The sequence below is a fragment of the Triturus cristatus genome, chromosome 11 (assembly GCF_964204655.1).
Source record: "Triturus cristatus chromosome 11, aTriCri1.1, whole genome shotgun sequence".
Classification (NCBI taxonomy): domain Eukaryota; kingdom Metazoa; phylum Chordata; class Amphibia; order Caudata; family Salamandridae; genus Triturus; species Triturus cristatus.
In genome coordinates this window covers 824,496,466-824,521,452 of record NC_140594.1, presented here as the reverse complement: position 1 = coordinate 824,521,452, position 24,987 = coordinate 824,496,466, and the positions used below count along the sequence as shown (strand labels likewise).

General features: G+C 47.5%; 1 protein-coding gene, 1 non-coding gene and 1 pseudogene across 2 annotated transcripts in view; all 3 read left to right on the top strand.

The window, feature by feature from the left end:
• Window positions 1-41, top strand: part of LOC146785494 (5.8S ribosomal RNA) — a 153-nt gene extending 112 nt beyond the window's left edge. Inside the window, exon 1 of the ribosomal RNA XR_014971039.1 lies at window positions 1-41. This exon is cut by the window's left edge and continues 112 nt beyond it. This is a non-coding gene — a ribosomal RNA (5.8S ribosomal RNA).
• A 424-nt stretch (window positions 42-465) lies between these two features.
• LOC146785493 (28S ribosomal RNA) lies at window positions 466-1,872 on the top strand (annotated as a pseudogene).
• A 16,152-nt stretch (window positions 1,873-18,024) lies between these two features.
• Window positions 18,025-24,987, top strand: part of HTRA4 (HtrA serine peptidase 4) — a 438,816-nt gene continuing 431,853 nt past the window's right edge. The window contains exon 1 of the mRNA XM_085634576.1: window positions 18,025-18,852. Within this exon, the coding sequence (XP_085490702.1) occupies window positions 18,408-18,852 (445 nt within the window). The 5' untranslated portion in view covers window positions 18,025-18,407. The remainder of the gene's footprint in view (window positions 18,853-24,987) is intronic.

Below are 24,987 nucleotides of genomic sequence, written 5' to 3'. Positions count from 1 at the left end.
CAGCCCGGGTTTCTCCCGGGGCTACGCCTGTCTGAGGGTCGCTCGATCGTCAATTGCCCTGGGGCTTCCCCGGGACACAGCTGGGGCCGTCGCAGGGTGAGCTCTGCTTCCCCTTCGTCCCCCCACAAGGTCAGACCCCCCGATCGCCCGTGGCAGGGTCCCTCGCCGGGTCCTGCCACGGAGGTATGCTGCCGGCATGCCTGATCCCTAAGAAGGGGCATAGCGACCGGTCCCGGGGTGCCTGGCTGCGTGCTGCGCATGGCTGTCCGTGGTTTCCCACCGGCTGCCAGCGTGCACGTGCCTCAGGCACTCTCCTCCGTGACCGGCTTCCCGGCGAGGGAAAAACCCCTCCAGATGCGATCCGGGGAAAGAGGGTGCACGCTGCCGGGAGGCCTGGCCCCTTCTCCGGCAGGGGGCTGGCCTTCCCCGGCTCCCCCTTAACGCTCCAGCGTTTTCTTCTGACTACGACCTCAGATCAGACGTGGCAACCCACTGAATTTAAGCATATTACTAAGCGGAGGAAAATAAACTAACCAGGATTCCCCCAGTAACGGCAAGTGAAAAGGGAAGAGCCCAGCCCCGAATCCCCGCCCGGCGGCAGGGGCGGAAAATGTGGCGTACAGAAGACCGACTCCCCGGCGTCGCTCAGGGGGCCCAAGTCCTTCTGATCGAGGCTCACCCCGCGGACGGTGTTAGGCCGGTAGTTGCCCCCGGCCGCCGGGATCGGGTCTTTTCGGAGTCGGGTTGCTTGGGAATGCAGCCCAAAGCGGGTGGTAAACTCCATCTAAGGCTAAATACAGGCGTGAGACTGATAGCCAACAAGTACCATAAGGGAAAGTTGAAAAGATCTTTGAAGAGAGAGTTCAAGAGGGCATGAAACCGTCGAGAGGTAAACGGGTGGGGTCTGTGCAGTCTGCCCGGAGGATTCAACACGGCGGGAAGGTCGGTGGCCCGGGAGTTCCGGATCCCCTCCGCGGGACCGGTGCCCGGGCCCTACCAGCCCCCGCAGGGCGCATTTCCTCCACAGTGGTGCGCCGCGACCGACTCTGGGTCTGCTGGGAAGGCTTCGGGGTGGCAGGGGGCCCTCCGCTCCAGCGGAGGGTGTTACAGCCCCCCTGGCAGCAGCTTCGAGCTCTGGGAAGACAGAAACCTCCCGCAGAGCAGAAGGGCAAAAGCTCGCTTGATCTCAATTTTCAGTATGAATACAGACCGTGTAAGTGGGGCCTCACGATCCTTCTGACTTTTTGGGTTTCAAGCAGGGGGTGTCAGAAAAGTTACCATAGGGATAAATGGCTTGTGGCGGCCAAGCGCTCATAGCAACGTCACTTTTTGATCCTTCGATGTCGGCTCTTCCTATCATTGTGAAACAGAATTCACCAAGCGTTGGATTGTTCACCCACTAATAGGGAACGTGAGCTGGGTTTAGACTGTCGTGAGACAGGTTAATTTTACCCTACTGATGATGTGTTGTTGCAATAGTAATCCTGCTCAATACGAGAGGAACCGCAGGTTCAGACATTTGGTGTATGTGCTTGGCTGCAGAGCCATTGGGGCGAAGCTACCATCTGTGGGATTATGACTGAGTGCCTCTAAGTCAGAATCCCCCCTAAACCGTAACGATACCGCAGTGCTGTGGAGCCTAGGCTGGCTTGGGATAGCCGGCCTCTCTCGGGGGGCCGGTGCATAGAGCCGCTCGCTTGGGGACCAGAGCGCGGACGGAAGGGGGCCGCCTCCATCGCCCTTAGTGCACCGCATGTTCGTGGGGCACCCGGTGCTAAATCATTCGTAGACGACCTGATTCTGGGTCAGGGTTTCGTAAGCAGCTACCTCGCTGCAATCTATTGAAAGTCATCCTCTGAGCCAAGCTTTTGTCTCTCCGTGCGTGGGCGCCCACGGACGCTTTCCTCCACCACACCCAGGGGTGGGTCCCTCTGCCGCCGTGCCGGCGGAAGGGAAACAGAGGGGGTAATGTGAGTTCGCGGGAGGCTGCTTCCACCACGTGCCCTCCCCCTCCCGTCCCTGCCACACCGGGGTGAGGGGATGGGGGCTACCATCCCTTGTGGGTCGGCAGGGTGACCAGGTGACCTGGGATGGCCGGGCCTCTCCTTCCCACTGCCCCAGTCGGGCAGGGAGGCGAGCAGCAGCCCCGGGGAAGGAGCCTCCCGAGTAGCTGCCTCGTGCGCCTGGCCACCCCTCGCCGGACTGCAAGGGCGACTGAGTACGGCACCCTCCCAGGCCATCTGGGTGCTGGGTCATCCCGGGGCCCGGGGAGGCTCTCCCCGGCCTGGCTAGGGTCCTGAAGCTGGGTCCGGGCCTGTGGCTTGAGCTCCATCCGGCAGACCCCGGGGTGTGTGAGCCCCCATCCTGCAAGCCAACATAGGGTCCGGGCAGCCATCATAGGGTCCGGGTGCTGGTTACGGGGGTCCATCAGGGCCCGGGAAGGCTCTCCCCAGCCTGGCTAGGGTTCTGAACCTGGGTCCGGGCCTGGGGCTTGAGCTCCATCTGGCAGGCCCCGGGGTGCGGGATCCCCGCATCCTGCAAGCCAGACGATGGTCTGGGGATCATATTGGGGCCCGGGTAGGCTCCCTCTGGCCTGGCTAGGGTTTGGAAGCTGTGACCGGGCCCAAGGCTCGTGCTCCGTCCCAGGTTGCGGGAGCCCCCCGTCCTGCAAGCCAGCCGAGGTTCTGAGTGCTGGAGACAGGGGTCCACCGGTAAGGATCTCCCTGGCCTGGCTAGGGTTTGGAAGCTAGGACCGGGCCCGGGGCTTGTGCTCTGTCCGGTGGGCCCCGGGGTGCGGGAGTCTCCTGTCCTGCAAGCCAGCCGAGGGTCTGGGTGCTGGGGACGGGGGTCCACCGGGGCCTGGGGAGGCTCTCCCCGGCATGGCTAGGGTTCAGAAGCTGGGACCGGGCCCGGGGCTTGTGCTGTGTCCCAGGGTCCCAGGCTGCAGGAGCCCCCCATCCAGGAAGCCAGCCGAGGGTCCGGGCGCTGGGGACGGGGTGATCCACCAGGGCCTGGGGAGGCTCTCTCCGGCCTGGCTAGGGTTCGGAAGCTGGGACCGGGCCCGGGGCTCGTGCTGTGTCCCAGGGTGCGGGAGCCCCCCGTCCTGGAAGCCAGCCGAGGTTCTGAGTGCTGGAGACGGGGGTCCACCGGTAAGGATCTCCCCGGCCTAGCTAGGGTTCGGAAGCTAGGACTGGGCCCGGGGCTTGTGCTCTGTCCGGTGGGCCCCTTGGTGCGGGAGTCTCCCGTCCTGCAAGCCAGCCGAGGGTCTGGGCGCTGGGGACGGGGGTCCACCGGGGCCTGGGGAGGCTCTCCCCGGCATGGCTAGGGTTCAGAAGCTGTGACCGGGCCGGGGGCTTGTGCTGTGTCCCAGGGTCCCAGGCTGCAGGAGCCCCCCATCCTAGAAGCCAGCCGAGGGTCCGGGCGCTGGGGACGGGATGGTCCACCAGGGCCTGGGGAGGCTCTCCCCAGCCTGGCTAGGGTTTGGAAGCTGGGACCGGGCCCGGGCCCGGGACTCGTGCTGTGTCCCAGGGTGTGGGAGTCCCCCATCCTGGAAGCCAGCCGAGGGTCTGGGTGCTGGTGATGGGGGTCCACCGGGGTCCGGGGAGGCTCTCCCCAGCCTGGCTAGGGTTCGGAAGCTGGGACCGGGCCCGGGGCACATGCTCCTTCCGGTGGGCCCCGGGAGTCCCCTGTCCTGCAAGCCAGCCTAGGGTCCGGGCGCTGGCGACAGGGGTCCACCGGGGCCCGGGGAGGCTCTCCCCGGCCTGGTTGCTTTCAGAATCAGGGACCGGGTCGGGGAGCAGGGGTGGCTGGCTTTATCCGCTATGCTGGCGGAGAGGATTTTTCTGCCCACCCCTAGTCTCCACCTGTCTGAAGTTGGAGGTCACTCTTACCACCTTTTGTCATCTTCCTACTCCCTTAGGGGGTCCGTTAAAGCTTTTCTTTCTAGCTTAATTGTATTTTTCTTGTTTTATAGATGTTCAATTTTGTAAATGAGTTGATTTTTGCATCCATAGTTGAGTGAATGTGCACAAAGCGGTGCAAGAATTTTTGGGTTCATGTCTACTAATTATTTGAAACAATTTGTCACTGACAAATTGTGGAAGTGGCCTATTAGTGTTATAACGCTAGTCTAAAATGCTGAATACTTGCTTCCTTAGAAAATGGTCCTCAGTCTTGCTCTCAAAGTACATAGAAAGAGAAAACCTAATATTATGTCTGCAAGATGCAGGTGTCCAAAAATGTACAGCTGAATCTTATAGACATAATGGGCCTCATGCAAGTGGCTTGCAGATGGGTGGGTGCGAAATAGATGTGTGCTCCTATAGAACCATGGATACAGACCCATGTGCCCAAACTACAAAATGCTGTTGAGTGTACCCAAACTTTAGGGTTAGATATTTGGGAGGGCATTTTTACCTTTTTTCATTTTCATTAATGCTAATTTTAATTGCCTTAAGGAGGTGTCACGCCACCCGTGTGCTAGTACATGCACGGGTATTTCCATATTTATATTACAAGTCAACTAAGCAGACACTGTCCTCTAAGATAATCAAAGTCATATATTTTTCCTCATTTGGAGTATATTTTTATGCATATACTTTCATGTGACTTCACATTAAATTTTTGGGAACACAGTGTATATTGAATGATACATTAAATTTGTGGTTTTTGAGAAATTGCTTGCTTTTTGGTTTTGGTTTAAATAAATTAGCCTAAGCCACAAACGTATTGCATGTTAATTGAATATATGTTTGCTTTATGGTTATTTGTCAAGTATTGCAGCTGTAGACATGCTGACATTTTTCCGCATGTCTGTCTCAAACGAGATGAACTTGAATGCGAGTAGGTTTACACTGGATCATCTCCAAGGTCAGCTATTCAGTTTACTTCCTGATGGATTCTGTACGTCTTCCTAGGTGGCCATTTCTCTTAATTTCTTTTTGCAATATTTTTACCACTAAATCAAATATGCACCATATTTATTTATTTAGATGTTTTGCAAAGTGTCCGTCACCTAGGTCAGTTTAGGGCTTTAATAGATTAAGAAAGATTTAAAATTCAATGATATGCATTTCTTGATAATTAGAATCCATTCTGCTGTGTAGGTTAGACCTAGATTAGGTATTCATGAGATCTGCCACATTTCAGTGTGGCGGCCACGTACTTTAAATTACCATTTTAAATATAAAAAAACTCTGCTATAATTTTAGTAAAACAATGTTCGTGCTTCTCAATAAGTATTTGTATTTAGAAGAGGTATAACATTTTTTTACCTCTAATGCACGTCGGAGGAAAATATGATTCGTATTGTTTCAAAGAAAAGGTGCTATTGGCTTTGAATTACTGTAACCTGCAGACATATTTTAAACACACAAGGATAACTAAAAAAGGGATAGCGAATGGAGAGGAAAAAAAGCAGTATCAAAGTATACGTCTGGCTCACCATCTCATCTATTAAAGAGTGCCTCTTCTATAGGAGGATGTGAACATGTCAATGAATAATGTGCCATCACTCACAGTTCAAAAGAGCCAATGACTGAAGTGGTTTGGCCCAATGAGTCCTGTATGCTGTACACACCACTTCTTGAAGAAGGCAAACGTAGAGCTCATCTATGTATGTTTATATGGATATATTTTGTATTTCTTTTTTTATTACATGAGGCTGATGATACCATTAAAAATGTCCTTAAGCCACACATAAAAAAGGAGAAAATTAAAAACAAAGGAAGGAGAACGTAGTAAACTTGTAAGGATAGACACACCTGACTTCCATCAACCACAACAAAATGTGTAGTGTTTAAAACAGTTTCCACAGGATCCCAGTGCCAATCCATGAGCTCAAATATTCATTGCCGGCACAACAGACACACTCTAACGTCTCTTCTGGTAGGCAGTGTCTGCCTTCACCTGCCATTCTCCAAACATAAACGTGCTGTTATCATCTGAGAGTAAAATATCGTTACGCCGAAGGAGTACATGGGTGGGTTCTTAGGCTGGATTACATGTCTAAGGCTGGATTACATGTCTAAGGATATAAAATAAAATCCTCACTGGTTTGATGTGATCCTATTCCCCTTTTGTGGGCACATTCTGGGTGTATGATTTTGTACTTGTTGTAAAATGGCACTTCGTTCTTTACGGAGACAAGTGTAAACTATGTCATACTAGTCCAAACAGGTCATTAGCAGAGTGTAAAAAATTGGGCTATTAGAAGGGGTGAGAGCCACTTAAGCAATGACCACAATCCTTGTCAAAGTGAATCACAAAAGCCACTAAATAAACTTGTGCTTGACCCGCTCTGGCAGCTTGGCACAAAGCAATCAGGCTTAACTTAGAGGCAAGGTGTATCTATTTATGCAGCACTAAAACAGATATAGAGTGAAAAAACACATAAAAAACGGCAAACCCATTTTTAAGAAAAAAGGAATACATTTTAGCAAATAAATTGATACCAAAGCAACTAAAATCGAACTGGTAGAACAGGAGTTATGAATGTTTAAAGTTTTCAGTAGAAATAGCACCAAGAAGCACAAAGTGGCAATCTTGGTTATCTGGTCGTGAAGAACTGGGTCAAAATCAAAAGTTAAGGCCAACTGCAATGGTGCGCTGGTCTGATACAGGGACCAGATTTGTCCCGGTGGAAATGTTATCTTCTTATTTAGTCCAGTTTTCCCTCAAGAAGCCCTAGTCGATAGGGCACTTGGTGGTCGGCCTGCAGGCTAGATTCAGAGAGGTGCTCATCAATGATAGGTTGCTGAAGTGTTACGCCTTGGATGGAACCGTGCATTGGCGGTGAGGTCATCATTAGCGTGAAGAGCTGTTCACTGATTGGAAATTTGTGTTGGTGGCAAAGGGAAGGCAATTGTCGGCAAAAAAAGTCCCATGCAGTGAAGTCACGGGGATCCGGGAAGGTGGTGTCTGCATGTCCCACATTGGCATTGGTGAAGTCCACTCACATTTGCGAGAAGACCAGTGATGATTCTTTTTGACACCAAGAGTTCAAAACCTCTGGTCTTTCACCTGGAGTCCAGTTCTTGAAGCTTTGAGGTTGGAGGAGTCCACTTTAACATCAGTAAAGGGTCCAGGACCTGGGGGACACCTCAGAGGCTAGGACTCACTCCAGCAGTGACCAGCAACAGCGTTCAGGCAGGTCCTGCTGGTACCGGTCAGCTGGACAGTTGCAGTGAAGGGCCTCTGTTGTGTTGTCCCTGTAGCTCAAACAGGAGGACAACCAACTGACCCTTGGAATGATGTGGGGTCCTGGGTGAAAGGCAAGCAGGTCCAGTCCTTCCTCAGGCTTCAGAAGGGCAGGTCAGTCCTTATTCTGAGTCTCCACAGGTCTAGGAGTGTTCTGATTCTAGGTTTTGAGGGTGCCATCTAAAAATACCCAGTTCCAGCCTGCGTGTAAGGAGCAATCCCTGGCCTGCCACCAAACTAATTGGGCCAGTTCTTCCCTCTTCCCGGGGTTTGATTCCAACCTGACTAGGGGGACAAAGGCAACGGCAGACCTGTTGTTAGGGTCCTTTGTGTGTACTGTGAAAGTTTCTTTCAAAAGTGTCACGACAAAGGGATATGCAGTTCCTTTAAAGAGAAATAAGGGTGAAAGGTTGGCAGTGAGCTGAGGAATCAGCATGGTGGGGGCCTGACTGCTTAGGTGCAAGAGCCCTCACACACCCCGAAGGGTGTCATGCTTGTCCTAGGGCATGCTCCTCATTGGACTGGAACTGCTATGCCCAACGGGCACCCGCAAGAGGGCTCTTTGACGGAAATCTTTCGGTTTTGCCGTATGTGAAGTGTGGGGCTGTTAGTGTAGATTAGTGTGAGTGATAGTCAATTATAAAACGCACTAAGTGGTACTCTAACAGTTTAATAGGTATTCGGTTCACTTTCCACTCTACTAACTGTAGGCCTATGGTATAAATTTCTCCTAAATATTTTTGGGCCAGTTTTGGCTCACTGGCTGTATAAAGTATTGGTGTGGATTGAATTCCTCTTAGCCACTCCAAAGGGAACACCTTGGTGAGAGAATGTGACGTAGTAAGATACAACCACAGTATAGATTTAATTGCTTTTTCAATGTCACAACTATTGTTTCTGGCCCCATTTATACACCCAATTACGACCCAATGTATCCTTTCCACTAAACCATTCGTTTGAGGATGATAGAACTCCTTAGTTGTCTCACCCATGATTCTTTCAAGAAAAGCTCAATATCTTGAATTACAAATTGAACTACATTGTCTTAGATGAGTCATTCTGGGAAACCTTCCCTAATAAAAAATATCTTTCAGAAATAACACTGCATTACTCATAGTGGGTGTTAAAAAGAAACCTCAGGCCATTTGCTATGGTAATCCATTAGCACAAACGCATACTTCTGATGGTAAGGTAGAAAGTAGAAAGGTCACACCATGTCTATCCTCACTTTCACCCATGGCCTTTCAGGGAACTGAATTGGCTGTAAAGGTAGTGTTACTACTTTGAACCTTCTCTCCGCTCTACCACTTGCCAAGCATTCCTTAACCACCATGTCTATGTCCATAGAGGGCCGCCAGTAATGGGCTCTAACCCTTTTTCTTCATCATGGATGAAACCAGATGTCCTTCATGAGCACTGTTTGCCAACAAAGCATGTAAAGTAGTGGGAGGAAAACACTTGTAACATCTCATTACCACATCATCTTCAATGGAAAGTTCCTCAGCAATCATACAGAATGATTGAATATCAGAACACACATTTCTTTCCTGGGGCCATCTATTCACAATGAACTCCTTGACCTGCCCCAACACCGTGTCTTCATCACCCACTTTCTTCCAATCCATCCCAGCACATGCTTTAATGTCAGCATCCACTAGTGCTACAAAAGAGACCTTCCTATCATCTTCAGGGTCAACCATATACGAATCACCTACAGGTAATCTAGACAGTAGATCTGCAGTGACATTTTCTTCACCTGGAATGTGCCTGACTTCAAAATCGTATTGTAGCAATTAAGTGGAAAGTCGGGCTATACATGGGGTGGTATACTTAACCATGTCACCACTCAGAATATAAAAAGCAGCTTGTGATTGGTCTAAATGATAAATCTTTTTACCCATACATAGCTTCTGAATTTTTCACTCACCCAGTACAAGCCAAAAGCTCTTTTTCTATAATGGAGTAGGTCAACTCACGCTCATGAAGCACTCTAGATGCATAGCTAATGGCACCCTCCCCATATTTACTAGCATCCACAGTGGTGGTACAAGATATGCTAGGATCATATGCACACAACGCCTTTGCGTTCATCATTTCCGATTTGACCAGATCAAAAGTTTCTTGGCAGTTATCAACCCAGATAAGCAGCACATTGTTTTTCTACCTGTTAGTAAGTGATTTCATTTTCGTAACATATCCCGGAATAAACCTGGCCTAGAATTCACAGAGGCCAATAAATGAGCGAAATTCCTTCTTACTCTTGGAACTAGGACATTCCACCACAGCTCTAATCAATCCTGGCCTTGGACAAATACCTTTTCTTGAAATACTATGGTCAAGAAACTCTATGTCCCTTTTCCAAAACTCACATTTTTCTTCCTTTACAACCACCTTTTTTTCAAATATTTGAAGAACCACCCTCAACACATTATCAAGATCTTCCTAGTGTTTGGCGAAGATGAAGACATCATCCTGAAAAACAGGGACACCCTGAATAACCATCTAGCAATTGTTGCATGATTCGCAGAAAAACAGAGGCAGCAGAAGCCAGCCCAAAAGGCATCTGGCAGGATTAGAACATACCAAAAGGTGAGTTGAAAGCGGTGAAATAGCGGGACGTTTCTTCCAGCACCAACTGATGGTACACCGATGTCAGGTTAATCTTACCGAACCACTCTGCACTGTTCAATTCCTCTAAAAGACCATTAATCCTTGCTAACGGGTGAGAATCAACCAAGGTTTCCTTGTTAAGGCTCCGCAAATCAATGGATAACTGCAGGTCTCCATTTTGTTTGAGGCCTACGACCCGGGAGGATAACCACAAGCTAGATTCAGTATGCTAAATCACACCTCTTTTTTGTAGAGTATCAAGCTCCCTTTTGAGATCTTTCCTAACACTAAAAGGGACAGATTTAATCTTATGCTTGACCGGAACGGCTCTCTGTTTAACTTTTATATTATGTTTAAATTCTAGAATTTTTCCCAAACGTTTTGCAAAGACGCTCTGACACTCCCACTCAATAGGATCAGAGGCTGGTAAGTCTTTGATGGCCAGGACCTGCTAACTAACCCCCGATTTAAGCACCATCCAGAAAATCCCTTGGTGAAACCAACCTAAGATATTGAGACCTCTTAGGGCCACATAAACCTTGCATTGGATTTTGCACCCCTTAGACTCCAGTACATTCTCAATGAAGCCCTCCAATTCAATCGCCCTGCCTTCGTATGATACAGGAGCTTGATCTGGAGGAAACAACTCCCTGTTCCTCCATGTTTTGCAAAATAAATCGGAAGTAATTATTGTTACTCGTGCACCCAAATTGACCAATAGATGCAAGCTCTTCTCGCCCACAGTGACATCAACATATAGATCTACGAATTCATTCAGGTCTCCGCTGACAATCTAGTCATCAGTGACAACCACAATCATGACTTGGAATTCTCTCACCATATGTTGTTCCTTTCTGACAAGCAACATTCTTGTTCGGGCACCCTTTACCTTCTCTGGTATGTGGGGAATTGCCAAACCTATAGAATATATTGGTGCGTTTAGACATTTTTTCAGTGTTTTTGACATCTTTACATACAACTTGGCCGCTTGGTACAGCATTAACATTTTCTTTTACAATAAAAGTGACATTCAAATATTTTAGAGATAATTGTGATAACTCAACACTCTTAGCCACTTTAATGACCTCTTCCAAAGATGGATTGCCCATTGTGAGAAGTTTTTGTTGCATCTGTCTGTCGAAGCAGTGACCAATGAAGTGATCTCTAATCAATTGGTTAGTGAATTCCCCAAATTGCGTTGTGAACATAATTTCCTTAGGATGCTAATATGAGCATCAACATCCTCATTCTGCATGTGTGATCTTTTGAAAAACGTATGTCACAGAACTACCAAACTGGTTTGAAAGTCAAACCTCGCTACCAATTTGTTTACCACTTCTTTTTACTCATCTAACATTTCACCCTCAGCTAGAACTAACTCTGGCAGATGTTTAAAAACCTCCCTACCTTCAAACCCCGATGAGTGCAGAAGTTGTTTTTCTTAATGCACAAATTGCCTCTAGATACATTTCAAATGCATTAAGCCATTGTTTCTATGGAATCCCCGGATTGCCTGGAGATTCTAGATATGGAGGAGGATGACTGCATGACTAAACCTAAAACTACTCAAACACCAAGTTAGATGTAGAAATTTAGAAATTCTTCTATTATTAATGTATTCCCAATATACCAGAGCCTAATCACCTAGTTGGATATGGTATAAAAAAATACTAACATTGCTTAAACCATGTACAAATAATAAAGATCTGTAGGGTTGTTATCTGTAGGGTTGTAGGACAAACCAATAGCAAAATCCTGAGCATACATATACTAGTGGGAGAAAAAAAACACCACAACTAATAAAGTCACCCAAAATCAGAGCGTGCTGCCATTGTAATCCATGGATCCACCATCAGCTGTCACTTGAAGGGGGGAAACAGCACTGTACCACCACTGGTGCGTGTTTCACAAACTCACATCAAAGCAGGGACATGCTGCACGAGAAATTAAACTGGTGTGCATATCACCATCATGCATCCAAGTATAGGTATGCTGTATCTTGCTCCCCTCTGGTGTGCATATCACTGCCTTAAGACGAGGCTGACACTCCAAAGCAGGAGCACGCTGTATTGATAATTACACTGGTGTGCATATCACCGTCATGCACACAAGCAAGTAGATGCTGTCTCTTGTTTCTGATCTGGTGTGTGCGTCACTGTAGCCGAAAACCCTCTGCTTTCAATGTGCAGCATAAGGAGTAATGATAATACACATGCATGACCGTTGACTTGTAGACTAGACTACTACCTTGTAGATCATGCCCAATGGCCAGACGTGGGCATGAATTTGATGCAAACACAGTAGACTGGCGCGCTGTGCTTGTGTGCTGAAAAAACAAAATGGCGACCTATCGGAACACAGCATACTACAATCACTGGAACACATAAACATGCACTATGGATCTAGATATTGCCGACTACTTAAAATGGTGTCCATAGGTTGGGTGACATTACGCAACAACTGGAATGTGAAGGATGACTGCACAACCCTTAAAAAGGCGAACTCTGGATGCTCAGTCTAGCGTTGAGATGGACAACACGAACGATCACTCCACCTCCAAAGAAGTGCGCTCCACACTGCTGCACGGCTCTGTTGGGAAGATTCGCTTATCCATAGAACTGCAAGAAAGTGCAATGCGCTCCCCAGATCACCTTGGAAATGTAACCTTTAATTGCCAGCCTCAGCACTGGATGTGCAGGATTTCGTGGGCTATGTGCGGTGACTTCTGCTCATCGCCAAATTATGTGGTGGCGAAGTAAGCACAACAAAGGTAGATATACATAGAAAGTATATTTATTGTTGAGACATTGCACACAACCATGAAGCCATCAATCAATCAATCATGGATTTGTGGACCGCGTTACTCACCAGTGAGGGTCTCAAGGCACTGGGGGATGGGGTGTGCAGCTCTGATTCAGCCAAAGAACCAGGTCTTGAGGCTCTTCCTGAAGGTGTGCATAGTGGGGGAACATCTGATGTTGAGCAGGAGCTTGTTCCAGGTATTTGCCACAATGTAGGAGTAGGCTCTTCTGCCCGCTCAGGCTCTACTGATGCGCGGGGTTTCAGCGAGGGCTAGGTGAGCGGAGGTTTCTCTTGGGTATGCTCCACACTGCTGCACGGCTCTGTTGTGAAGATTTGCTTATCCATAGAGCTGCAAGAAAGTGCAATGCGCTCTCCAGCTCACCTTGGAAATTTAAATGCAATTGCAAGCCTCACCACTGGATGTGCAGGATTGCGTGGGCTATGTGCGGTGACTTCTGCTCATCGCCAAATTATGTGGTGGCGAAGTAAGCACACCAAAGGTAGATATACATAGAAAGTATATTTATTATTGAGACATTGCACAGAACCATGAAGCCATCAATCATTCAATCAGGGATTTGTGGACTGCGCTGGGGGAGGGGGGAGTGCACTTCTGATTCAGCCAAGGAGCCAGGTCTTGGGGCTCTTCCTGAAGGCGTGCAGAGTGGGGGAATGTCTGATGTTGAGCGGGAGCTCGTTCCAGGTCTTTGCGGCAATGGAGGAGTAGGCTCTTTCGCCAGCTCTGGCTCTGCGGATGCGTGGTGTTTCAACGAGGGATAGGTCGGCGGAGCAGAGGTTTCACTTGGGTACGTGGAAGGAGACTCTTTCATTGAGGTATTGGGGTCCCGTGTTGTGGAGGGATGTGTAGGCGTGAGTAGCTTGAAGGTTACTCTCTTCTAAACGGGGAGCCAGTGGAAGTCTCGTCGTGGTGGGTGATGTGTTCATGTCGTGGGATGCCGAGGACAAGTCTAGCAGCGGTGTTCTGGATGGTCTGGAGTTTTTGGAGCAGGGATTTGTTGATTCCGGCGTAAAGGGCGTTTCAGTTGTCCAGTCTGCTAGTTATGAGTGTGTGGGTGAAGCCATCACTGTCGTCCCATCAGGACATGCTCCAACAGCTACACATTGTAAAGTTGCTTACACAAGTTTTAGCAGTGGAATATTTGCCTCCACATTCTGCATTCTAATACCCTAGCCAGCTTGGAGACTAAGCATTACACCCTGACCTCAGGGGACTCTGTGTATTGTTTCTGTATTGTACTTTATGTTCATATATAAATATTACTTTTACTTGACTGGACAATCATTTATTGCTGCTATTGAACGTATTTTGAGTTGTGAGCTTCAGTTCACCATAATTAATCTACCTCCCCACGAGACACATTAGACGGCTCAACCTGCTCTCCCACTGAGAGTCAACTGCTGAAGGGGTACCTGGCACTTTGTCAAAGCGTTCAAAATGTAAAGCTTCTTCCTGTGGTGTTTGTCATTGAGGTCACAATGTAAATCCCTTTCTATTCCATTCGTCAGAGTTCATAATGTACACTTCCTTCCTATTGCAATTGTCACAGGGTTCATAATGTAAAGGTATTGCCTACAGCGGTGACATTTTGACTTCTGTGGACCCCCATTTTATCCTTACTGGAGCCCGGGGACCCCCATCGGACCATTACTGGAATCCGTGGACCCCCATTGAGTTATTACTGGAACCTAGGGATTTTCGATATATAACAAAAATGTCACAAAGGTACAGAAACAAACATACATTAAACAAATAAACAAAGATGTAATATTTCATTTAATTTACAAACAAATATAAAAAAATCTAACTTTTAATTTTAATGGAAAGGTTGGAGATTTTCTAATTTAAATTGAGGTCACTCGTCATTCATACTAAAGTTCATACTAAAGTCTATTTGGTGCACTTACACTGCTCCTACTAATCATTCTGCGGATACTAACTTTAATTTTTAGCTTCCAATTTCAAATGTCTTCATGTTAACAGAATGTTTTAAAATGCTCAATTTTACATTTGGCTTCTTTATTTTTATACTCTGTATCTGTTAATATTATTTACTTTTCTACGCTGCTGCAGAACCCCCCACCCCCACCAAGTAGGCTTATCTGATCCCCAGGGGCCCCGGACCACAGGTTGAAAAACACGGTGTTTGTCAGGGTGTTCACAATGTAAATGTTTACAATGTAAAGCCACTTTGTATGGTTCTTGGCTAGCAGTTTAATGTAAAAGCCATCACTATACTATTTGTTAGAGAGTTCAAAAAGTAAAACCCCCGCTAATTGTATTGATCAGGTTTACACCATGCACACCTCTTTCTCCTGCATTTGACCTGTGGTCTGAAATAGCAATGGTCCTATTGTGTTATGAGCAATGAAACAACTCCTTAGGTGGGCTAACACAATTATTTTTAAGTCAACTTCTCAAAGAGAATATCAACATGTAGGTCGAGCCCCAGACCCTTTCTCAGTGCGACATCTATCAGCTCTTTTCTGGTGATCACATAACTGTCTCAGGCAGCTGAACTCTCAAACCAGGCCTCAAAACAATTACATTACAAACAAGCATTGGCATAGCCAATAGGTCTCACTTTCTGAACTTATAAGTATTTAGTTATGCAGCACAATATCCTTGGTGCAACAACATTAACTGTTGCACGGTTAAACACTTATAAGGTCCCAAAGGCAAGACCTATTGGCTATGCCAATGCTTGTTTTATACTGTCGACACGTTTCAGCCACTTCATTCGGGCCTCATCTGGACAAGGGTATAAGGAACAACATAAAGCATAATAAAGAAAATCAAAACCACAGGTACCTCCAATTCAATTCCAGTTACCTATGTTCATACTCTAAAATGTGCTGATCACCCAGACATGCAAAAGTGCCCATATAACCTAAACTCAAAAGAAATAGTCAAAACTTATTGTGATTTAAAATTGCTATTAAACATAGTCCTTGATTCTAAAACGACCAGAATGCAGCATAACTGCAAAAAACCTACTGATCGGACTAATCATCCAAGAAAAATCACAATAAACCCTGTTTCCATGCCATCATCATGTTACAGTGTTACAAAAGTGAATACAATTAATCAAGTGCCGTCACCCACCTTAGTGAGTGTGACTCTACGAGCCTCAAACTTCGTGGGCACCGCCTGTCTAATGCATAAGAAAAAAAATCTTTTTACAGAACTCACTTGTGAAGCCTCACCCAGAGGGCTTGTGTGTGCCTGTATCACGGTCTCAACATTCACTGTGTAGTACAAAGAAAGCGGTCCTCAATATTACTTGGACCCACATGCTAAAGGGGAGACAGAGCAACAAACCATCAATCTCAATCGAAAACCATTCTCAACTGAACAGCATATATGTGGATAAATACTCTATCCGACGTACCTTACAACTTCAAAGAGAGCACTCGATCTTATTAAAGTATTCAGACGAGTGTGCCTGAATGAGTCTTAATCATTTGTGAACCAGCAAGTCTTTACATCACACTGTGGCGACATAAACATATATATGCCTGCTCAGTCTACCAGTGCCAACTACACCTCCGGGATATTCTAAGTACCCTTCTGCAGAGTAAAATCACTTACCCCAAATGCACTCCTCCACGGGCACCGATATGTTTTTCCTCTATTACGGGTAAAAAAAAAAGATAGCCTCCCTCTGACGCTAGCCAATCATCTGATCTCTACGCAAGTGCAATGGAGGCAATACTCCATGTACCTAAAGCACGCTACCGCTCGGGGTCCTCCCAAACGGGTCAACAAGGAATCTTATAATTACTAAAAACCACACAAAAGCAATAATGAAATATAAAGAAACTGCAATATTATAGCGAAATGACATCCAAAAAGTGACACCTTCCCCCTATTCTGCGTGAGTGCAATGGAAACACGCACAAGCGCGCGCGGCAGCGGGGGGGAGAGAGGAGGGGGCCTGCGCGATTCCCTTGCGGGAGCGAGCAGCAATGCACGATAATTGCTAACATATGGCGCCGCTGCTCGCTCCCGCAAGGGAATCGCCAAACGTGCACGCGTTACCATTCAAAGCAATGCAACGCGTGCACGTTTTTGCCCGCAAAGCTGTGCCAATTACTAAAGGTCTTTTTCCTAAGCAGCGCATGCGCGCTACGTAGGCGAGACCTAAAAAGGGGCTTGTCATGGAGAAACCAAAACCATTGCCTACTGTGATAATCTCTGGGAAGTCATATTTGAAAATACTTGTTGTCTCAAGCTTTAATGTAGTGTAATAGCAATTCACCCATAGATGCCTATTAGCTCTAACATATGCTGATCACAAAAAATATTTCAAGCCTACCGCCTTTTTCATTACTTTTCATATAAAACACGTCAGACTTAAAATACATGGCATCACCTTCCCCATTAAGCAATCCGGCATACAGCCTTAAAAATTAATGACTGTACAGAAATGTCCTAAGACCCGTGGATTTATAGCCAATTTAGATGGGAAACTGTGCTGTGAAATGTACAAAGTTGCCTCGATGTCCACGGGCGAAAATGTCTTCAAACCATCCTTTCCTTGCTGGCTGTGCACCATACGGGACAGACCTTATAGCCGAACCAGTGTCAAGTTCACCAGCTGCCACTAAATAGACGGCTGTCAAATCACTCTCCTTTGGAAGATGTCACCCATCCGTCAGCCCACTATTCTCTGGCAGGTGTCACACTCTTTCCAAAGATATCCACCCTTCGAAAAAAGCAACATGCCTCCACAGACTTTGGAAAGGTCGTCCTCTTTGCAAACCGGCATCACTCTCCAAAGGTAGGTAGAAAGCTATTCCTTGTTGAGTCGGGATGAATGAATATTCACAACTTCACAAGAAGCATTCGTGGACAACAATGTACACGCACTGTTCACAGTACCTGCCAAACCTATCGTGAGGGTTGTTTTGAGTAATGCACAGTGGCAAAAGCTTGGCCTGCGACTTTGTATCTTTCTCGCTGTCAGTGGCAGACATTTGAAGAGGTTTTTAAGGTGAAGCTCTCTACCGGTCGTAGTAAGGACTCTACTTTGAGTGGAGCGTCTGGATCAAAGCCCAGCTGTCAATATTTGGGGGGAGGGGGGGGGCTCGCTCTGTGAGGGGCTTGTGTGTATGCGTCCATGCAGCGTAAGGTTGGAGAGTTGCCATGTGTGCCTTGCATTACTTGTCTGAAGCACCCATGGCCTCGTATCTACAGAAAGGAAAAGTGCTTGCAGGATCGTGAAATACTTTCCTCCGGGTCCCGTTGAAACTGTCGACGAGGAGGAAGGGTAACACACTCTCTCACAGCAAACATCCCGTTTCACGCCCACTGCCTGTCTGACAGGCAGGTGGGGCCGAGAAAGCCTTGGGGGCTCGTTCCTGGTACAGGAGAGGCGAGTGGGGGAGAGGTTCATTGCGAAAGGGGGACTGGAGTGTACAGGGAGTAGTAGTGTGTGCCGCCCCCCGTGTCCAGTCTCTACACTCAGCCCTGGCTCCTGAGGTGTGCGCTCTGACAGAGCTGAAGCCCGCGCTACAGATGAGGAGTTGGGTCCGGCTCTGACGTCTCAGGAGAGTGTCCGGTGCTGCAGCTTCTCTGGCGCCGAGGAGTGAAGCCGTGGCCCTCCTCACACCGTGCGTAACGGGGAAGCCTGTGGGAGGAGGCAACAGGGCGCAAAGCATCCTGCAACCTACGAGCAAAGGTCACCGTCCTGCCTCCCCCGAGCAAGGCTCGAAGGACCATATACCTCTAAACCGGACTCCAGGTCTCTTATCCGGTTACCCGCTCACGCTCCACCATGTTCCCGAGAGTGCTGTGTCAGCTCCTAGTGCCCTGCCTCCTCCTGCTCCCCGGTACCTCCCAGGGCCGGCGTTTGTCCCGCAGGCAGAGCCCGGGCTGCCCCGCGAGCTGTGAGCTGTCTCGCTGCCCCCGTCCCCAGGAGAACTGCCTAGCCGGCGAGGTGCGGGACTCGTGCGGGTGCTGCCCAGTGTGCGCCTCGGGCCTGGGCGAGGCCTGCGGGACCCGCGGGGCGCCCCCTTGCGGAGAGGGGCTGGAGTGCGAAGGTCCCAAGCGCAAACTCCGCGGAGCCGCCGGCATCTGCGTCTGCACTTCCACCGAGCCCGTCTGTGGCAGCGACGGACGCACGTACCACAACCTGTGCCACCTGAAGGCGGAGAACCGACGGACACAGCTCACCGCGGGGCCCCCGGTCATCCACATACAGAAGGGGTCATGTGATACAGGTAAGAAACAAAACCATGATCACCATGCCCACGTGTAATCACAGGAAGCTTCAGCTTTGCTACAATATTCCTCTCTGCACCCATACACCCGTAGATCAAGCGCTATAAAAAGGGTATGTAATGTCAGATACCATTTTTTTTAATGAATTTTTTTTTTTATTACGAGCCTGATTAAAATCATTGCAATATTATTCTCAATAAATACAGTATTGCAATATGAATGGACAGACTTCAGTTGTGTAAGCAATGTGCGACAGTATATTCTTACAAACTCTGTTCCCGATTGTTATTACTAAACAATATATAGGCCTAAAAGTTGCATACTATAAAAACCTCCATAACATATGGAGAAGGGGATAAAAAGGTCATCTACATCTTTATACACCAACCGTACTTAAAATTACAAATTCGTCTGACGGAGATACTGGGGACCTGCACTACCTTAGTTTGAAGAGGAGAGTATCATTACTTCTGCATATCAGACAGGTACTCCAGGAGAATAACTTCGAGGAGGGGCTTCCATATGCCCATTTCACGCATAGCTGATCTAGATACCTTTAAATCAGAGAACATAACTAACATTCAGATCTCCCCCGCCCCCCCCGCTAATGTCCAAATTCAGAACGGGTCCTAGATAGGTGAGGACCGCCATGTTCACTCCAGTCAACCGACAGCATGCTCCGCTACACGGTACCAGCATAAAACCGTCCTGCAAAGACCACTTCTGAGCCCCTTGTCATCCACATACTGAAACCTCAAGTCTCACTCATCACGAGTGACACTCACTCGTTTAGAGAACAGATCGAGCTCTCATTCACACAGGAAGATCAATGGTATCAAGGGTTCAGCAGGTGCAGTAATGTTAGGGCTTGCGGCTATTAGGGCTCAAATATTTTCTTAACTACTGAACAGAGAATCAGGTGGCCCTTGGCATCTCTGCTTCAACATGGCATCTCTGCTTCACCTTGGCATCTCTGCTTCACCTTGGCATCTCTGCTAGGTTCCTTGGCATTTCTGCTTCACCTTGGCATCCTTGCTTCACCTTGGCATCCTTGCTTCACCTTGGCATCTCTGCTTCACCTTGGCATCTCTGCTTCACCTTGGCATCTCTGCTAGGTTCCTTGGTATTTCTGCTTCACCTTGGCATCCTTGCTTCACCTTGGCATCCCTGCTTCACCTTGGCATCTCTGCTAGGTTCCTTGGCATTTCTGCTTCACCTTGGCATCCTTGCTTCACCTTGGCATCCCTGCTTCACCTTGGCATCTCTGCTAGGTTCCTTGGCATCTCTGCTCCGACAGTCCACTCTTAACAGGCTGAATCTAACACCTGCTGAGGAAAGTTAGCACTAGCAGTAAGTACCTCTGGAAGCATCTCTTCGCATCCAAGAGGCTTCAGGGGGGCTCACGCCACAGAGGGAATTCTCCCACAGCCCCTTCAGCTAAGGGCAAGGCACCTTGTGCACACAGCAGAAAAATGCTTGACATTTTGGCAGCAGTACACTTTCCATGTTTCATCTGGATATCTTATATTGTATACAAGGGGATTTTAATTTCTGTTTCATTTTTGCTTAGGCTTTGGTATTATGGTAATCATTTTACATTTATTTGGAGCATATACACCATTTCACTGACGTGATTTTATATGGTGCAGTAACTACGTAATTCTGTGACGTCATCAAGAGACTGTTTCTCACTCATTGCAATTTTGAGAATTTGAAAGCTTCCCATATCGAAGGGGGTCTTTCGACACTAGACTTGGTAACAGCACCTAATCTAAAAAATACTAGAGGCCGAGCCAGGGAAGAGCCCGCTACAACTAGTCAGGATTGCAGAGTTCTTTACGATCCACACACTGAAGGGGTCCTGTGACAACTGAAAGAAAGAGCTATGCTTACACATTTCATAGCCAATCTAGCGTGTCACCCGGGGTGCGGTCACCAACGCACTCCTGTCATACACACTCTCAGGGAACCTGTGGCCCAGGACCAGGCGTGGTCACCATCTCCTACACACTACAGCAAACTACATATAGAGGTAACATAGCTCATTCTGCCTGCAACCCAAGATGACCAGCCTAGCTCCTTGAAGACCACCCTATCACCAGCCAGTGTAACTCATCGATGAGCCTTTTGGTGTCCGCATATAAAAGGGGTCCTGTCACACCAGTAGGGAACAATCGTGCTGCCCTACCATAGGAGGCCTAAGGCATGTTTGTCACATACAGAGCCGGTTTACTGAGGGTCACCGTCCCTTACACACAACAGGAGTTTCTTGATACGGGAAAGGACCACCCATGGTCCTTGTAGCAAAATATCAGTAGGATACGGCTACAGACAGAGCGAGTGTAACTTCATAATAACCCATAAAAGCACCCAGCGCAGCTTACTGTGGAACCCCCATCATCCACACCCAGAAGGGAGCTGACAGGGGTGAAGGACCCGCCATGGGTGCCAGACCCAGCTCACTTAAAACCTATGGTCAACCCTAAAGGGACCTATGAATATTTATAAGTAAGTCTGCCCTGTTTATTAATGAGACAGCTAACACGGCTACCACCACAAAATAATGCCTGATGCTGCTGTGATTTCTCGCTCCCAGGAGGACATGTTTCTTTAACTTAGAGGCAGTGCTCGTGCTTTCTATGGCGTGTATGAAGTTTTTGACCCAGGCCAACAAAAATGTCTGACCTGCTTGGTTACCGGAGTTCAGACATTTCCAGCATATCTCACTTTTGATTCTACTGACTGAGCCATTGATCCTTACATCAGGGCCCCCAAGATTCAGCTATAGGACCTTTCTGAGGGGCCCCAGATGAACCAAGAAGAGTTTACCGCAGAGACCCATCATGAACATATAGTGGACGCCTTTTGATTTGGGATCTCAGACCACGATGGACACCCTCGGAATCCAACAAGCAAATGGGGCATAAGTCACGGCAAGGCACCACATCATGCACATCAAGGAGGGACAAGATGACACCAGTGAACATCCCTTTGGTTGCCAGACGTAATTGGCGGGAAACGGCCACTACAACGCGGCCGTTTCCACGCATAACCGTAACCACGCATGCATTACAACGCATGTGTGGTTACAACAAAAAGCCTTTACCACACATACCTTTACTACGAAATTCGTGGTAAAGGCATGAGTGATAAAGTTAAAAGAAAAAAAAGGAGGGGTTGGGGGGGTCTCCCCCCGCCCCAAAAAAGCGTGGGATAAATATAAAAAAAACGCACCTGATTCCATCATTTAAAGAGAGATGTGGAGGCAATCAGCGTCGTTAGAGGAAACAGAAGGACACTTCCGCTTCCCCTTAACGACGTGGAACGTCACCAAGGAAGATCGAGGAGAGGAGAGGTAAGGGGGAATGAGGGGTTGTGGTTGTGCAGGGGTAAACTTAAAAGGTAGATATTTAGTGTGATATCCTTTAACAAGAAAATGCCATTAACATGCATAATTTAACACCGAAAATCGTTGTAAAATTATGCGTGTTAAAGGCATTTTCGTGTTAAAGGATATGCGTGGGGATGGCATTCGCGTTGTAACGCATGCGTGGTAAAGGCATGCGTTACAACGGAATGCGTTGTAAAGTCATACAACCACTGCAGTGTAACACCTTCAGTATGAATTGGAGCTCACCACCAGCCCTATCCCACCGTTCACTTTGTTCACTGTAAGCCATGATGGTGGGCCACAAAAGCATCCATTGGAAAAAAGTCCACAATCACAGCAGCAATAGGGCCAGAAAGTGTGCCCTGAACATAGGATACACGTAGGTGTGCTACTCAAATTACTATAGGATTCCCTGACTCAATAATCAGGTGCGATCCTGGTATCCCACGTTTAACCCCTTCGCCGTGGCAGGAATTCCGCCGCGGCGCTGGGGGGGTTTGGGGGCAGTTGCGGTGGCGCTGTGCTTGTGACGGAACCACTCCGTCACGAGTCACGGGTGAGCTGTGCTCATGACGGAGTGGTTCCGTCACGTCTCCGCCCACTGCGCTAATCGCCCGCACAGGCGGGGAATTAGCGCCGCGTGGGCGGAGCAGCCGCCAACGGCCGCAGCATGACGGAACCACTCCGTCATGAGCACAGCGCACCCGTGGCTCATGACGGAGTGGTTCCGTCATGAGCGGGGAAGGGGTTAAAAAAGAACCTACTTGAAGGCAGTAACATCTGGAGAATACAGCATACACCCATTATCCTTGTTTCATTTCCCATCAATCATGTCTGCTCATTATTACTAAATGTAACCACTCTACTGGCTCATACCTTTAGTAGTGGTTCTGTTCAAAGTAATAAATACAAAAAGCAAACATAGGGGTCTTAGGACTTTCACCTACATCCATAGACGTGTGTAACACATTAGGCCAGTGGGTATGTGGTCAGTGCTGTTGTGGTTTGGACACATTTCCATTAGGAGGCCAGAATTTCGTGTAATTTCAGAATTTTCCTCTTATGCTTGTTACACGAAATTATGCATTTAAACCAAGTTGCATAATTACGTGCCATTCATGGCAGAAATGTGGCATGGGCCCACCGGAACAATGTAAACGACCAGAACTTGAGCCGCTGCTGTTTGCAGAGCTTGTATTTTTTGCACTCTTTGTGCACAAAATGCTCCCTCTTGTCCAAAATGAACTCTAGGCCTCCTTATGCTCTAAAATATAGTGCCAAATGCTGGTATTATATTTCGTGTAATACATGTAATTTGCGTAACTTTTCAGAAATTTTGCATAACTATCTAGAAGTGAATTTGGCGAATTTCGCACACCCCTAGTTATTAAAACTAAGATCAGCGTCATTAGAGCTGCTCTGATAGTGAGCACTTTATCAATGTTATGAAGCTTATCATGATGATACACGTTTAAGGTCTCACAGGCCTACATACATCAACCGATGTGTGTAACATGGTAGAAACTTAAAGGCTTTCTTTACATTTGAATCTCAAGGCACTCATTGGAGAAGGGTGAGCCCGGTCAAAGGTAAGTGTTGCTATAGGCAGTGCTTAATTTGTAAAAGAAGTACCACAGCTTAGTTCTTTGGTTAGAAGCCTGTTTCCGGCACTGTCAAATAATAGGCGTGTTGAATATTAGGTCTGAATACTCTTGATGCCACCTCATGTCTCTTTCATCCATTACCACACACTCCCAGTACCTTTATTGTACTCTTTCATGTTCTTTTCCATTCTTTCTTTTTCCTATTGTCACTGGTTTATGCCTTTCTCTTCCTCCTTCTTTACACCTTTTGTGTTTACACTCGGTTTTTCTTGGTCAAAGTCTGATGTGTAAAAATATGTGCCAGTCCCCAAAAATGAGTGCCGGTGGGACCCTCCTGTAACCACTGGCTCAAATTAAGCACTGCCCACAGGTTTGCTCTGAAGGAGTTGTGCTGCCAGGATGTACGCTACGTGGTCATGAGTGGTATTTCAGAATGCTTTTAGAAAACCAGGGAAAGATTACAAAGTTTTAGTAACCCACTTCGCAGATGTAGATGTATTATATCTTCTCTCTGTACACTATTTGTAACTCTAAGTTTGTACCTTAAGTTGTCATAAATGTATTATTATCCTGGTCGGATGACATTCAATAAAAATATTTCCCCCCAAAAAGTTTTAGTAATTCATGCAAAAAAGTCACAAAAAAGTAGGCACATGCGTACCTATTGTTAAGCTACCATCATATTTTAAACCCAGGATTTTATTAGTAAGAGAGAGCGAAAAGTATATTTGTTTTTTAGGGCATTATGTATCAGTGACGTTTGAGTTCAAGTTAGGGACAGACTGTCCTTTTATTCCACCAGGCATTTCCCCGGTGGGCGTGAGCCTTTGAGTCTGGTTTTGAAAGGCCAGGGGCCTTATAATGGAAAGTGCCCCAGGGTTGCAACAGGCATGTGCGCCTACCTTGCATGCCCCCGGGGAACTTTGGTATTACAGAAAGGGCTGGTGACGCTTGTACTGCCCTTTCTATAAACCAGATAGCGCTGGCGCTATATGTGTGCCAGTGCTATCACCAGAGGATGTTCACTTATTTGCATGGGGGCGTGGCCCCATGCAAATGAGGGACTCCCTTTGCCTCTGTACCAAATTATAGATGCAGGCGCAGAGGCAAAGAAGCTGTCAAGAGGTGCACTGAAAGTT